Source organism: Oncorhynchus keta, chromosome 30 (assembly GCF_023373465.1).
Source record: "Oncorhynchus keta strain PuntledgeMale-10-30-2019 chromosome 30, Oket_V2, whole genome shotgun sequence".
NCBI classification, from domain to species: domain Eukaryota; kingdom Metazoa; phylum Chordata; class Actinopteri; order Salmoniformes; family Salmonidae; genus Oncorhynchus; species Oncorhynchus keta.
The window spans coordinates 53,562,416-53,579,145 of NC_068450.1; the positions used below are offsets into that span (position 1 = coordinate 53,562,416).

General features: G+C 40.0%; 1 protein-coding gene across 5 annotated transcripts; it reads left to right on the forward strand.

Moving 5' to 3' along the window:
- Nucleotides 1–62: 62 nt before the first annotated feature.
- On the forward strand, nt 63–14,270 carry LOC118363726 (CD99 antigen-like protein 2). 5 transcript variants are annotated; one of them, XM_035744878.2, is made up of 14 exons: nt 69–204; nt 338–403; nt 3,695–3,724; nt 4,178–4,240; nt 4,599–4,637; nt 5,129–5,173; nt 5,395–5,451; nt 6,085–6,123; nt 6,707–6,757; nt 6,903–6,995; nt 7,937–7,969; nt 12,211–12,333; nt 12,543–12,596; nt 12,940–14,270. In XM_035744878.2, exons 1-14 carry the CDS (start codon nt 84–86, stop codon nt 12,966–12,968), a joined length of 843 nt encoding a protein of 280 aa, XP_035600771.1. In that variant the 5' UTR covers nt 69–83; the 3' UTR covers nt 12,969–14,270. The 5 variants fall into 5 exon arrangements, with proteins under 5 accessions (XP_035600774.1, XP_035600771.1, XP_035600773.1 ...); XM_035744880.2 differs by lacking the exon at nt 5,129–5,173; XM_035744879.1 differs by lacking the exon at nt 4,599–4,637.
- Nucleotides 14,271–16,730: the final 2,460 nt, after the last annotated feature.

Genomic DNA, 16,730 nt, shown 5'->3' on the forward strand with positions numbered 1-16,730 from the left:
TTTTCAATCAATTGATGGTGATAGGCAGCAAGAGTAATGTCAATGTAGGCGTATGCCCCTCACTTCTCTCAGCTTGTGACCTGATGCGCGGCCAGGGTAACGCCTTTATTTTACGAAGTTACCGCAGCACACCCACCCCGACTGCTCTTTCGTTCTGTTGGAAAGTTGACTGCCAATCTGTAACTGGAGAACACTCGAGTGCTGGTAGGGACGTTGACACACCCTAAAGTTACCGATTTATTTTGACAAAGAACTCCGTGCAAGGAATTAGTTAAAATAGCCATATCGATCCAACATCGGATAATTCAGGAAAACTTTTGTTTTCTTTCCTATTCAGCAGACATGAAATCTTGCTTATGGATTGCGTTGTTTGTAACTCTTGCTATAGGAACGAAAACACAGGGTAAGGTTTTTTTCCCCCCACCCAGGATACATAACTAAGCCATTATTAGGCCTATTATGAATAGCTATTATGATAATGATAATAATATGATGATAATGATGACCATTGCTATTATTGTTGTTGTTTACTTGTTGTTGTGTTGTTATGTTGATGGTAACGTAGGCCTATTTAAAGTCTTCCTTAGGCCTATCCTTTGGACAAGGTACATACAAGATTGGCCTAGAAGTAGTAGAAATACGTTTATAGATTTAGGCAAGAAAATAGACTGGGAAATTCCATGTCTGTGCCCCCGTATGTGTTAGGGCACGTGCCTGTTGCATGCATTTGTTTCGCACCCCACTCACCCATGCAGTGTTTAGTTGAACAGCTAAGAATAACATGCATTTACCTTAATAAGGATCGGCCCCTTTTTTTTCAAATTTTGACTAAAATGACATACCCAAATCTAACTGCCTGTAGCTCAGGCCCTGAAGCAAGGATATGCATTGTCTTGGTTCCATTTGAAAGGAAACACTTTGAAGTTTGTGGAAATGCGAAAGGATTGTAGGAGAATATAACACATTAGATTTGGTTAAAAATATAATGCAAAGAAAAAAAAACAGTTTTTTTGTACCATCATCTTTGAAATGCAAGAGAAAGGCCATAATGTATTATTCCAGACCAGGTGCAATTAAGATTTTGGCAACTAGGTGGCAGCAATGTATGCGCAAAGTTTTAGACTGATCCAATGAACCATTGCATTTCTGTTAAAACTCTTGTATCAAGACTGCCAAAATGTGCCTAATTTGTTTATTAAGAACTTTTTAAAGTTCAAAACTGTGCACTCTCCTCAAACAATAGCATGGCATTCTTCACTGTAATAGCTACTGTAAATTGGACAGTGCAGTTAGATCAACAAGAATAAGCTTTCTGCCAATATGGTAAGCTTTCTGCCAATTTCTGGGAAATTGTCTTGTTACTTACAACCTCATGCTAATCGCATTAGCCTACGTTAGCTCAACCGTCACACAGGGGACCTTCTGATCCTGAAGAAGTTTTTAACAGCAAGGCAGTATAACACTTACAAACGTGTAGGCTACTACAACACTTGTGTACTTCTTGTACAGTGTTATAATCCTTCCTCTCAGAAGAGTTCTGACTCATCTTAGTGTGGTAGTATATGACTCAAGGGTGTGTCTTGTCTCCCCTTTATAATCAGGGTAGTGTCTTTGGCTCATAGGGAAGCACATGTGCGTGCAATGCTAACTGGCATGACTGGGCACAACTTTGAAAAACAAGTCTAAGGCACAGGAGAGAGTGTTCTGTTTTCTAGCAGGATTTAATTACTGAAAGGTAAGGGAGGTTTGCAGAACAGTTCCCTGTACTGCATACTAACAACTCTCTCGCTGAAGTTTTTCTTCTTTCAAGACACTTTCAAGCCAAGGCCCGCTCAGCCAACCTTGTTTTTTTGTAGGCTCTCTGAGCTTGTGTGTCAGTTGAAAAATATCCAGATAAACAGTAGTTCCATCAAACGTAGTTGGCAATACATTTGCTAGTTGCTAGTTTTTAATCAGATACTATCAGATACTGTTGCCTCAAACCAATGTTTCAGATCCTCTTTCCCACAATGCAATGTTTGTAAAAAAATATATACGTTTCGGATCTTAATTTGATCACCCTGTTGCAGGAAGATTTACATCTGTAGGCCTGTAAGATAGTGGACTTTGAAATACTTTTCAGCCTTATAGCTCCTCTGTGAGTTATACTCAGCACCCAATGAATGTAACATTCAAAATATATTTCCCACCCTGTGAATGGCTGTGTCTCTTGGCTTCCTGTGTGAGGCTGCTCCAGGATTAGCTAGAGTTGACAACAGGCATGCAGCCCCAAACCCCTACCTAGATGGGCACGCTATCTTCATGATGACACATGTGATGCCTAGATTTAAAAGCCAGACTGAACTGAAGAAAGACTGTTTCATACTATCCCATCATTGCCTCAAGTGTCCAGTACACAGTGAAATAATTAGTACAAGTGGGTTATATTTAGTTAGTTGATACAGTTAATAGCTTGTTGGTCTTTCTTCTGAAAGTACACTGTAAAACCATGAAACATGTGACACGTTTATAACCCAAATGTCAGTATTTAAATCTTAAACATTAGGCATTTAGATTAGCCAATAAATCTTATCATCTTAATCAAATGCATTTAGATTACAAGATTAAACATGATAGTCAGCTTTTTCCAGTTAGTTTCCAACCAGGAGAAGGCATATATATATCTCTTGAAGTATTCCGTTTTTAAACACTACTGTTTACTTTTCCATCATCCTGTTTAGAGTGCATTTAGTCATTAGAAATTCATGTGTCTTCCCATGCCTTATTCAGATCAATGTTAGGAATGTCTGTCACCTTACTGGACAGGACATTTGATTCAAGAAATCTTTTTAATCGCATGGTGTTGTTGTTACTTGGCTGTGTTGTGTTCATTTCTGGTAACTCTCTCAGAGTGAAAAAAGACATGGGAGGGGCCCTCATTATCATATTTCCCAGCATGCTTTTGGTGCATGTTCATTTTTAGAATAGTTTGTTTTAAAATCTATGTTTCCTCATACACATTGACTGATTAATTGATGTTATACTATACAAAGATAAATAACTTAATAAAACAAAAAACGAATCCAATCTGTGAGGGGTTGGACTTATTGCACCCGTTACTGAGATGGTTGTTTTAGTTTAGATGGTTTAGTTCAGTGGTTCCTAGCCTTTTGCCAACAGAATTTGTTCTGTCAGAGTACCCCTGATTTAACCCCTCATGAGTACTTTATTAGTAGACCTATGGTCTCATGAGTGTTCTCAAGCCTTGTGGCTAGGCCAAGTAGCCTCGGAGGTCCTAGTACCCCTGGTTGGGAACCACTGGTTCAGGTTGTCTTGTTTATTAAGTCATTCACCATAGCAGTCATTCTGACTGCAGGTTGTGGGTGATACAATTTTCAAACCTTCAAACTGTAACTGACTGTAGTCGCAACAGACTGCATGCCAAGCAAGGCCAGTTCCCTCATAACAAAACCTCGCCAGGCAACCAATACAGGATGTCCTACCTGCTGTTAAGTAGCACAAACACTGTCACAATATCAAAGTCACGCACATAGCAACTGTTGGTTCCATTTAACTTTTTTAGGACACAGTTGAAAAAGCTAGTTGAGTTAGTTGAGTAGAAAGTGGTGCTAACTAAGATGCGTAGACAGCCAGTGTTGTTGGCGTTGTCTTGGAAATTGTGGCTGACCAATAGTATTTCATCTTTGTCCCACAGACTTTGATCTTGCTGATGCCTTAGATTTTGGTAAGTTTCTTGATCTTTCACATTTTTTTTTCATGTCTGTTGATAGGTAAGCCAACTGTAGATGTAGTTCATATTGATGAAACAGGTGTAATGGCTGTTCCTCACCGTGTTCAGGTGGTATGTCTTCCTCCTCTGCCTATCTGGAGCACTGCTCACAGCGCTGTCTGGCTCTGATCCAGTTGAATGCATTTTGCATAATGCAAATTGGTTAGTTAGTTATTACTGAACAGGATTTCAGGTCCAAATATAACGTAGGCCTTCTGAAAATCTTTTATATGTGATTAGAAATGACAATTATAATTCTTAATACTCATAACACATGATGATCCTGTTAATATAGTACAGATGTTTGTTTTGTTAACATTTCCAGCCTTATAGATTTATATAGATTTATAGATATAATGTGATTAGTGATTTTATGAAAGGCAAAAAAAAAACTCTCTCTTTGTTTAGATAACCCTAAGGCAACTGCTATTCCAAAACAGCCAAAGAAACCTGCAAAGGATCCCAGTCCAGGTAGGGAAACCTATCACATAATATAACACTGACTGTGGGATGAAACAAACTCTGGAAGTCAACAAGAAGTCACTAGCAAGGGAAGATAGATATCTCATTAGTCACAACTCCTATGACTCAACATGAACCACATCAATAACCACTTTGAAGGAACAGAATATGAGCACAGCATGTGACTGCAGGGTGGCCCAGCCCCCGAAGGGGACTCTTATGCAAGGATCAACCCTATGCAAGGATTTCCTTTTGTGTTGTCACACTTCTTCAAATACCCCTCTACATGACCAGATTCTTCTGTGTCGACAGTGTTATAATCATGCTATAAGCATAAATAAACGCCATTATATTTCTTCATCTCCAGGAGTTGGATTGGATCTATTTGATGCTCTTGGTCCAGAAGGTAAAAGGGACACAATAATAGGTGTAGATGGCTCTCTCTTTGTCCAAGTTGGTGTTGGTTTTCCTCTCAAACTTTTCTATATATCACACTTACATTTGGTTACCCTTCCCATTCAACAGACTTACTCTCATCAGCTCGTTGGTGCTGGGATAATACGATTCGATCATTCCTTGGCTCGGATTTATTTTTCACTGATGTGCTTTAAGGGTTCATCCAGTTTGCAATTTGGGTGATAGATTAATAACTGCATCAAATTGTATAGTTATACTGTTGTAGTATTCAGTTATATTCAACCACTGGCTAAATGAAACACCCATCCCTTTCAGCAAATCGCAGCCTGGATCGCCTTCTTTTATGATGCTATATTTCGAATAACTTTTCCTTTCCTGGCTTTAAAATGGTTCAACTCAAGGGTGAGAATCCTGGGAATTATGGTTTAAAGTTGACGCTTTTGAAATCCATCTTCCTTGATTCACCTTTCCTCTTCTTAGAGCCTGATAAACCAGCTGGGATCCCTCCTAAAGAAGGTGGAACTAGTAAGGCATCTATGGCCGACAATTGTCAAATGAATGGATAGCTCACATGTATTTCAGCTAAGATTCTCTTTCTGTTCTCAGATGATTTAGATTTCATGGATACGTCAATGTGTTTATTTAATGTGTTCTTAACTAAATATGTTCTCCAATCATTTGTCCAATCATTTCCCCAATGTGGAATACAATGCTCTTATAGTTGATATACTTGATGCCCTTTCCAGATCCCAAACCTGCCCCTCCACCTCCCGCACCTGTAGATCCCAAAAAACCAGCTGATGGTAAGTAAATGAACTCAACGAGCTGAAATGACACCCATCACTTGTAATTACAGTATCCATCCAATTTGATCAGGATTCTAGCTATCAGATTATTGAACACAGGAAGACTTTCTGATCAGTGCATATAATTAACATCCACTAAATGTGGGTAGATTTAGGTATTGGCAGGTAGGAATGTCTATTTCACCTGCCACAGTGTTCAATTCGCAGGTCTCTACAGAGCAAGCATTACATTTGTGAATAAAATAGTCAAATGCACAAGTGGCAATTTATTGCGGAAAAATGATGCAGTAGCTGTTTTCAAAGTATTTCTGCTGTTTTGTTTCATAGCTACAAATTTCACAATGAAATATGAAACCTATATCCCAATATACCACATTACTTCTTACTAATACATTTCCTGTTTAAGAAACATTACAACGCAAGGTCAAACGTTTTATTATTTAAAAATAAAAAAATTCTGGTAAAAAAATCAGAGTGGCGAGTACCACAGTGGCTGCAGACCAAACAGTTAATTTTAGGCCCTGGTTCTGATCCCTAAAGCAAACCTAGTATTGACCTCAAGATGGGAGATGTCATCCATTGTAAATGATACAATCATAGAATGTTTTCTGTTCTATTTTCTCTTCATAGATGGGATGGGTTTTGACCTGTCTGATGCCTTGGGTCCAGGTAAAGCCAGAGTTATTGTTAGGTTCTCAGTCTAGGGAAGACGTCTTTCTATTTGGTGTAGGTCTATATTGGGGATACTCTCTTTGTCCCTCCCTCCCTGTTTATTTAACCCAATCAAACAAACAAACAATGAATCAATCATTCAATCAAGCAATCAACTGGGCTTGATTCATACCCACTGCTATCTATGATTAAGCTCTTCTTCAGCAGCCTTTACATACCCAGCAATCACCTTTTGTCTTGAGACGTCTCGAGATGTCTTGAGACATGGGGATATAGCTGCGTATGTAAAGGAGATTCCCCCTGCTTTGCGTCCAGTGACTCTCACACTCTCACCTCTCTTGATAAGAAGCTGGGCCTCTTGAGCCTTCAAAAACCTGCTAAACCACACTGTCACGTTCACTTAAGAGCTTAAGTGATTGTAGGTGCTGATGTTTTCACAGCTAATGTCGGAGGAAATGGTATGAGGGTCTAGTGGCATGCTTCCCGGTGTGAAAACATATTATAATGTTATTATAACGTGTTATAACGTAATATAACTTCTGACTCCTCTTCCTTGTTCTGTAATGTCTACCATCCATAGATCCCGTACCGGGTAAACCAGCTGTTGTTCCACCTAAAGATGGAGGCACCGGTACTAAGCATTAGATATATTCCTTCATTTCCTCTGTTTGATGATCACATATGTGCGTGCTACTGTGTATTGTTATTATGGACTCCCAGGAGAACAATGCTAAGTGTTACTGACTCACTGTTGCTACACTGTTTTCATCTGGAAGGTGGCGGGTCCTTCGGAGACAATGACCTGTTTGATGTGAGCGACAACGGTGGCTACAAGCCTGATCCCGGCAAGGGAGGTGGAGGAGGAGGAGGTAGGACATTTAGGGCTTTTATTATTGAATTTCTGTTCTGAAATCAGTTTAGAAGCAGTGTCACAGGCCAGACAAAGGGTGCTGTTCAAACAAATGAGTTCATGGGTTTGACTTCCAACAGTAGGCCTGCAAACTGTTGAGGGAGAGTAGTTTCTACTCAGACTAAGGTACGTCAAAATCCGCACAATAGAGTATGTCGGGGAGGCTGGGGACCTGACAGAAATGGTCCGTTGTTGCCATATTAAAATTAATTGCAGTGCTAAATTCACTGTGGACTAAAACAGAACCGTTCTGTCTTAAAACTGTATGCGCATTTCCTTTCTCTTTTTCCTCTTAGTCACTTAGAATGGAGGTAATTACTTGTTCTTTACAAAAGAGAGAACAAAAAGCAGAAATAGGGAAGAGAAAAACCCCTCATGGTTACCAATGTAATTAGTGCCATATGGCTGTTAGTCTGATGCTATCCTGCAGGATACTGTGGAGAGTCCAGAGGAGCTGGAAACAAACTGAAATGAACTGTTATTAAAGTCGGCGTAAGGGGAAGATTTCAACCCTCACAGTTAATGACTAGAGCCCCTTAGGAAGAGAGCTTCAGAATGCTAAAGACGACATGTTGAAAGGAATCTGGAAATATTTGACCAACTCTATGGAAGTCTTTATACAATAAATCTCTGAAGTCTCCATGAACATTTGCACATACATGTAAATAGCACACGCAGGCCTATCTAGCTACTTCTATGTACAGTATGTCTAGAAGTATATACTACAGATTCTACGAGGGAGTAGAAGTGCATCTCAATTCGCTCTGTTAAAATAAAAATAAAAAATAATAATATATATATATATATAGCACGTGCCAGTGATCCAGCCCCCTCAGATCCCAATGGTATGCCATTTATAGGATTTATGCTTACTTTCTCGCTCTCTTTTTCCGTCTTCAGGAGGAGGTAATGCTCCTGCAGATCAACCTCAAGGTAAAACAATCAATCCATTTATTTCTACAATAAATAATGTTAATAATCAAGCGTCTCAGAGGAGGAATTATATGGGGTGCCGTTTGTCAAGTTGAACGGCTATTTCCCGGGCTATTTCGCACCAGATTTAGGTGGAATCTTTAGAGTCTGTATTCGCCCACTGTACCCACACCCAGTCCTTTCATATAACTCTTACCACTCATCTTTACCAGGGTGTCAAAGGCCTGCACTATGAAGAATCTCAGTGACAATTAATTCTTCCCACACCTCTTGAGGGACTAAGCTCCGTGCTTTTATAGTCATATCCGTTTCCTGTCTCACAGGAAGTTGGCTGATTGTTTCCCTGGTTTTATTGTGTGCTCCTCACGGTCGGATTATGTTGCTCTATAGTCCCTGTTTCAATCCAAACACAGCACAGATATTGAAAATGAATAATAAAACAAGTGAAAGGGCTGCGCTGAGCGGATGAGGTCTATCAAACTAAATGTGTTGAAAAATGCTTTGAGGATTCCCTGATCAAATAGTGCAAGTGGATGCTTGGCGATGGCAATTGTTTCCTAAGTAGCAAGAAATATAGTTTAACTTCTGGGTAAATAAGTACAGTAAGCTTTATGGGAACATTGGGAACTATTGGTTTGGGATGCAAAGGGGAATTAACTCTGATTGGCTTGATTGGGTGCACGCTATTGGCCATAGCCTAAAACCCAGGTACGATTCTGTGTCGTTGCAGATCTAGACCTACTGTGGGGCCAATTCCTGAAGATGCTAGATGCTAACATGCCAGAGGGCGTCCATGTTTGGATATCCAACATAAAGCAAGCAGTGTTGCCTCTGTTAGAGAAGGCCATGGAGCTTTTGGATGTGGGCCAATGAATGAGCCTCCAGTGACTTTCAGGAATCAGGAAATCATCTATCCACCTATGTTCTGATTGGTGCTCAGCTATGAGGGAGTGTTCTGATTAGTTGTTTACATGGTCTTAAAGGTTTGAGGTGCTTTAAAACACCTCTCAGGGCTGATCTTACAAAGCAATGGTTTGTACACTTAGACAAAATGGTTCCAAAAGGTTTATTCGGCTGTCCCTATAGGATAACCCCTTTGGGTTCCATGTAGAACTCTCTTTGGTTCTACCTGGAACCAAACAGGATTCTCCTAATGGACAGCCGAATAACTCTTTTAGGTTCTAGAGAGATCTTTTTTTTTTCTGAGTGTAGGCTCCAGTTTTCACTGGGTTAAAGCTAGGTTTAGTACAAAGTTCAGAGGTTTTATCCCTTAAGGAGTGGGTGTGCTCCCCATCCCCTCTTTGACACCCCACCCTTCTCTTTACTTTCTGAAGTCACAGTCTCTGAATCATCCCCGTGTGTTGAGCTTATGGGATTCTGTTTTGTAAAATGTTACAGCTATAAGCCTGAAGATAGTGGTTACTGATATTATCAAGGTTATTTTTATTGCCCCCCGCCCACCCCCCCGTTTTCCACGGTTAGTGTGGTTTTTGAGGCATTCTTATGCATTGCATGTAGTTGCTTCATATGTGTGTTCCTTCTTGTGTGATTAGTCTTTCCAGATGACATGTCAATTAATGCAAAACAATAATGAAGATGTAAAAAAAAAGCTATGTTTACAGTTTTTTGACAATTATGGGTCATTGTCTCGGAAGGTCTTTGTTGAAATATTTTTCCTGTGTCGCACCCTGTCATAACAAGCCCATCATTACTATACCCTGAGCCTGTTACTTACTAAGGCTTTTGCAGCCTGGCCCTAACAGCCCCACACAGAGGCCTAGTCAGCACACATTCCTAGCGTAGCCAAACTTCACAGCACTCGGTTGAAAGATCCAACACTTTTTTTTGCGCTAATGTGTTCCAGAACAAACTGCCATGCGGTTCTCTCAGATTCCAATATTGACAACATGAATGACTTATTCTGAAACACTGAAGGATATATTTGTTCAGCCAGAAGAGGTTATACACTCTTGTGCGTTTACAAATGATTTATGTCTCATGGTGAATGTTGCTGTAAGGTTAACGGATGTCTTTTTCATTGGGGTAATGTTTCTTTGGCCACTTGCATTCAAATACAAAATATTGTTTCCATTACAATGTGTCTTACCATGTTAGAAGTGCTACCTCTTTTCCTTGTGTGTGTGTGTTACAGCAGAGAGGTTAGCTATCAACACATTGCTATTGTCGTCTCTTTGTCTGTTGTTGTATCCCTTCAGATGTTAATAAAGCCTGCTGAACGGTGTTCTGATTCACGGTGTTCTGGTTTAAACACATAGCGTGGTTTCTGTTGATGGAATCCATGCACCCGGCTCTTGAAGAATATAGCTTGCATGTGGGACTGTGGGTGAAGGTTATTGGACTGAACTGTACGATTGTAGCCACAGGCGGTAGGTTGCATTCTCCAGCAGTAAGTCACCGTTTGTAGGGGTGTTACCCTGGGCACCGCCCTGTTTCAATGCTTGATACACTATTACTCACAGTGGTTCTCTATGGGATAAACCAGTTTTTACTTGTATGTAAGGTTTATTCATCAGAGGTTCAAGTGTTTGTTCACTTTAATCCCATTGTGTATTTATTTCTTTGTTACTTTCTGTGTCCTTGGAGTTGGGTTTGTGTTATGTCCTTCACTGTATCACTGGGCTGTGGCTTTCTCTGAGGTTTCATGTTTTTCTTTTGTCGAGATAGTTTTTGATAGTTTTAAGATGTTTTTGAAGAGAAACTCTGGAATATTTGTGTTTCAGCCCCCATAGTGTTCTGTTGTTGCGCTATTTTCTACCCAGAAATACTTTGCCAGCACATTACAACCAGATGCCGTCATAAAAGGGCTCTCGACCACCACCTTGTGGAATTATGGTATAGTTCCAAAATGTTTTCCATTGGTGTGCCACTAGACTAGAGCCTTATGTTTTAGGGGAAAAAAGGCAAATTATGCAACATGAATAATAGCCTCACTCACTCACTCACACTTTCTTTAAAATACTTTAACCCTCCTGTTTCATGTTAATGAATTCTGTGTTCCCGGTCCAAAATTACCGCCCCAATACAGCTGATTATAAATCCATAATAATACATATATTATCACCTAATGTCGTGTTAGATCTTTTTATCAACTTAAGTTATTGTGAAAATTACACGTTTTGAACTTCTATTTGCTATTAATGGCCTGTAGGCCTCATTGTGGTCCTTCTGTAGCTCAGTTGGTAGAGCATGGCGCTTGTAACGCCAGGGTAGTGGGTTCAATTCCCGGGACCACCCATACGTAGAATGTATGCACACATGACTGTAAGTCGCTTTGGATAAAAGCGTCTGCTAAATGGCATATATTATTATTGACCTGAGCTCCTACAACTCGTTTTTTTTAGTAAAGAAAGCATAATGTATGGATTATTTACAGATTAATTATGGATGAATACTCAGATGAAACATATCGTTCTATTTATCACAGACTAATTTGTGTAAAAGTTTTTAACAAGGACTCTCTTCTCCTCACCAGTGTCATGATCAAAGATATGATCAAGAGCCTCACATACAGTTATCGTTTGGTCATTGTGCTGCCATGGAATGAATTGTGAGAAAGGCCCCAAAAAAGCTTAATATACCTGAGCTGCGAGAAAAGTTCTATATATTATTGAAACAGTGTTGCGATTGTTTGTGAGAATGCCAACAGGTGTGGTTCCTGTTGGGGAAGGATTCTATTGGGGAAAGGTTCCTGTGGGGTTTGCCATGGAAGCCAAGAATGGGAGTGAGGTGTGTGTGTGTGTGTGTGTGTGTGTGTGTGTGTGTGTGTGTGTGTGTGTGTGTGTGTGTGTGTGTGTGTGTGTGTGCGCGCTCAAGCACACATGCATATGGGGGTTTGGGAGAGGAAGTGTGTCCATCTGATGAATGGGCATGTGCCTGAACTCAATTTTATACACTAATTGTAGTCTCACCCATTAATTTCTAATGACCGGTAATTTTTGACCAGGAACACCACAGCTGTACAAAAGTTAAATAAAACATCAAAAATCATCTAAATGTATTTTGTGTATTCAGATGCCCTGTGTGGACAAAGTCATTAAACCTTATTACAATCAGATTAAATTAACTACAATTTTCAGAGATAAAACTTAAATCGGTCAAATTCGACCGGAGAAAAGCACCTCCGGTCGAATTTGACCGATTTAAGTTAACAAGAATCAATCAGAGAGTAAACAACCTTATCAACTAAACAACAACGACAATGGATATTTTTTGTTGTGTAGATGTAGAAGCTGGATCTGGTCAGATCGCTGGCGTAGTGAGTGCAATCGGAGTGGCCCTCCTTGGTGCTGCCTCTAGCTACTTTGCCTACCAGAAGAAGAAACTGTGTTTCAAGATTCAGGGAGGTGAGTGAATGGGATTGGGATACGTACAGTACGGTATGTGTAGTAGTGGATAAAAGGTTGCCCTGGCTGTCGATCCCTGTATGGCATCTAATACAAGTCTACAACCATGTCTCAGGGCAAGATACAAGGGTCTAGAGGTCCCACTATAAAGTTGTCTGTGGCACATAACATGTTCTTCGATGTAAATGCTTATGTATTTCTCCATTCAGGTGTAGACCCAGAAAGTGGAAAGAACGCACGTGGAGCTCGGTCTGATCCTCAATGTAAGCACTAGCTATTATAGATCTCACTAGTGTCTCTCTCTCTCTCTCTCTCTCTCTCTCCCTTCTCCAACAATATACTACCCACAACTCCAATATACTACCTTACACTATCTACTACCTTCCTAAATACTCCCTACCTACTATCTCCATCTAGGGTGGGTCTGGCTACTCCTCTGTTTCTTTACTTCTCTCTGCCCTCCTTTTCTTTCCTACAGATTAGGGCAAAGGAGCCCTCGCAAAAAGGTCTGCTGAGAAGGGTTTTAACTTCTTCTAAAATCCAATGTATTTTTGTTTTTTTGTTAACATAACATAACCATTATTTCTGTGCTTCCTCTGATTCCAGCGATGAGCAACTTGCTCAGGTCATTCTAACTTCGATCAGGTCATCATAGAGGAGCCTCACCTTTAGCAAAGAAACACCTTCTTCCATCAGCCGGTATCAACTGTCTGCTGGAGACGTCAGTGGGCAAAAAACCCACAATAAAATCTCAATATTTTTTTTTTCATTTGTCTTTCATTTGTAATTTAACTTTGGGAGAATGTTAGTTATATGTTTTCTTTTTTTGTGTGTGCCTTATCTAGCTGTGTAAAGACACTCAGATAGATGTACAACTTGAATACATGTTTTTTGCATTGAAGATCTGTCAATCATTTTCATTGTATATTGTACAGTACCAAACAATTGTCTTTCGACTTGCTGACTTTTCATCAATTTTCATTTCATTTTCATGTCATACTTTAGTAGGCCTAGCTAGTATCCACAACTACATTTTTACATGTGACTGTGTTTACATTCCACATAGCTTTCCTATTGGTTTGACTTTAACTGTCTCCACATATATTAAATTCTGATTGGCAGTAGGGTCTCTCTTTTCGTCAAATAACAGCGCTTGTTTTTAAATATAATCCTTTACTAAAGGATTTAGAAATGTTTGAATAGATTAAGGTATGATGAAAAAAAAAGTGCCTTAGAGAAAGAGATTCTTTTGGTGGATATGAAAAGAGTGTGTAGGGTACTATTTGGGATGAGGATTGGTTTCAGGCTGAATTTTTAGCTGCGTCGCGTTTTGTCTTCTACTAAGTTAATTGTTTGGGGTGCAAGCCACTCGTTAGTGTTTATGTGAGGAAAGATAACATAAATGCACATGGTAAATAGACAGAAATATATATATCTATATTTTTTAAATACATTGTGCATGTTTATTTACAAAATAACATTTATACTGAGAAGTGGTTATTGTATGTTGTAAGTTATACTTGTTTAAGATTGTTATGAACGATTGCTTGATTTCTGATGCAATACAGATAAGAATAGAAATCGATACCTGGGGTTGATACCAAACTGGTAAACTAGAATGTTCTACCGTGCCACTTGTGCTGTAAATGCTAATGAAGAATGCATATAAAAGCTCTGCTGCTTTTTTGCTGTGTGATATCTGCCATTTTTGTTCTCTTAACTTTCAGCACATGTAATTAAAACCTTTTTAAGTAACTGTAACTGAAGAAGTGTTACTGCTTATTCTTTACCAATACAGGAAATCATTTGACTTAGTTGATTGTAGTAAGTTAGTTTTGTGTGTTTTGAAGGAAGCTTGATTCCTTCTCTGAAAGACAATGGAGGGCTGTCGATAATGTACCTTATTGTTATCAATAAAGTTAACTTTTTACAATTGATTGGTATTTTTTTAAATGTAATGTTGTTTTCCATCAGGTTTCAACGTCAGTGTTGTTGTCTATAGTATCATTCATTTGGATATATCATGAAGATTGACCAATGGTTCTACAGTGAATTGAATGCACCTGCACATAGTACTATGCCCTTAGTTCCAGGGGTTGGACTACTGCAGACTCTAGAGTACAGTTGTTGAAGGTCCTGCTTAAACCCTGCAGGTTTTCATTTTAGTCAAATGACCAGTGACACATGACCGAGAACTCAAATAGACTCACTCTGATTGGCTCTTGCTCTAAAAACATCAGATGTATTTGTGTAGCTACCAGCTTGAGGTTATACTCCCTGGCTTTAGATAAACTCTCATAGTACATTAACAAATATCGAAACGGCTGTAAAGCCAATCGAAATGGCTGTGTAAAAAAAAAAAAAGGATTACTTTATACTGATCATTCTGTATCTATTGTTTGTGGGACAGTTACTACTGCTGGACTCGCTGGACTGTCGGATTACAGTATCATCAACATATTGGAGTTTCATTTGAGGGGAAATCAGTGCATTTTCTGCCAAGTCCTCTCTGCCAGTGGTGCGGGACCTGATCGATCACTTTGACACTTTTATTACCATTTATCACTTTTACCTCTGCCTCAAGTTGTTCATTCATTTAGAGGAGTCGCTGTCACACACCATGCCAGGTAAGTTATTATCATTATATCATAACCATTTTAATATAACCTGTCAGTGTCAAGTTGATTGACATCACTCTCTAATTTAATGCAAGAGGAAAAAAGGAAGTGCTTGACTCTCGGTAAAAGAACTTGAGAAATGAACTACTTTTAACTCTTAAAGAAGATAATGCTGATGGCACTGTGAAACTCCCCTGCTGGGTGTTAGTCATCTATTTCTATAAACAACACCTCCCACTCTTCTTTCCTGTGCCACCAGCAAACCAGGTCTTTGTCTTCCTGTGCCACCAGCGAACCAGGCCTTTGTCTTCCTGTGCCACCAGCGAACCAGGCCTTTGTCTTCCTGTGCCACCAGCGAACCAGGCCTTTGTCTTCCTGGCCACCACAGACTGCTACTGCATGGGGGCTCTGGTGGTAGGACAGTGTTTACGACGACACAGGACCGACCACACGCCAGACTGTTGTGATGGTCTCCACTAATGTCTCTAGCCAGGCACGGTGAGAGAAGTCCCTGCATCTCGGACAGAAATATAATATGATATCGTTGAGTGATGCATGACCTATTCGAATTGGAATGAAAGTTATACTCTGTGTCTGTGACAGAGGTCCTTGAAAAATCAGACAAATGCAGTATGTTGTCTCTCATCGGTTAAGGGGGTATTAGATTCACTGGATGGAGTCTTTTGCAATCCTGAGTGCACTGCGGACCTAGTGTATTTTTTGTGTATTGAAGTCATGTCAAATCTGATTGTAGTTGTAGGAAATATTGTGTTCTCTCCCCATAGGGCTGCCCTGGGCCATGTGTTTGACCAGGTCCTGGTAGTGGACGTGCTGGACAGTGGAGACCAAGCACATCTATCTTGGCTGGGAGAACCAGAACTGGGGGGTCACTTTCACCAAGCTCCACTGTTGGACCCTCACCCAATACAGCAAATGTGTGTTCCTGGATGCAGACACACTCGTGAGTGTACGGAAATTTCCCGAGACACCACTCGTCTCTAATATAAACACCCACTCAATCATCAATTTGTTTTAAAGCCAAGGAACCAATCTTACAATGGCAAAGCTTGATCTTTAACAGCAAATACATTTTAATGTTTGATTTAAAGTAAGTCGCTCTGGATAAGAGCGTCTGCTAAATGACTTAAATGTAAATGTAAATGTAAAGTAGTAGTCCAACTGCATAGTTGGACTTCAAGGTACATCCTATAGAGAATGTGTCTTTTCCCATGTCTGTTGTTCTTACGCAAAAGTACCAGAGAGAGAGACGAGAGTCCAGTACTCTTGACCCACCCTCTCTTCTCCTCTCTACACACCTCTACCAACGTACCTTAGGTGGTTCTCAACAGTACACACTCTCTTTCACAGAGCCAGGGGAGACAAGAAGAGAAGGCAAAGGGGAAATAAAAAGGGGAGAGAAGAAGAGAAGCCAAAGGGAAGAGAAGAAGAAAAGCCAAAGGGGAGAGAAGAAGAAAAGCCAAAGGGGAGAGAAGAAGAAAAGCCAAAGGGGAGAGAAGAAGAGAAGCCAAAGGGAAGAGAAGAAGAAAAGCCAAAGGGGAGAGAAGAAGAAAAGCCAAAGGGGAGAGAAGAAGAAAAGCCAAAGTGAAGAGAAGAAGAAAAGCCAAAGGGGAGAGAAGAAGAGAAGCCAAAGGGGAGAGGAGAAGAAAAGCCAAAGGGGAGAGAAGAAGAAAAGCCAAAGGGGAGAGAAGAAGAAAAGCCAAAGGGGAGAGAAGAAGAAAAGCCAAAGGGGAGAGAAGAAGAAAAGCCAAAGGGAAGAGA

Bases quoted from the DNA above. Each gene is read 5' to 3' on its own strand.
- LOC118363726 (XM_035744878.2), top strand. From the start codon at position 84: ATGCGCGGCCAGGGTAACGCCTTTATTTTACGAAGTTACCGCAGCACA. The intron at 6,124-6,706 runs GTAAAGCCAGAG...TACCATCCATAG, and splicing joins GTCTGATGCCTTGGGTCCAG to ATCCCGTACCGGGTAAACCA. The intron at 6,758-6,902 runs GTACTAAGCATT...TTCATCTGGAAG, and splicing joins ACCTAAAGATGGAGGCACCG to GTGGCGGGTCCTTCGGAGAC.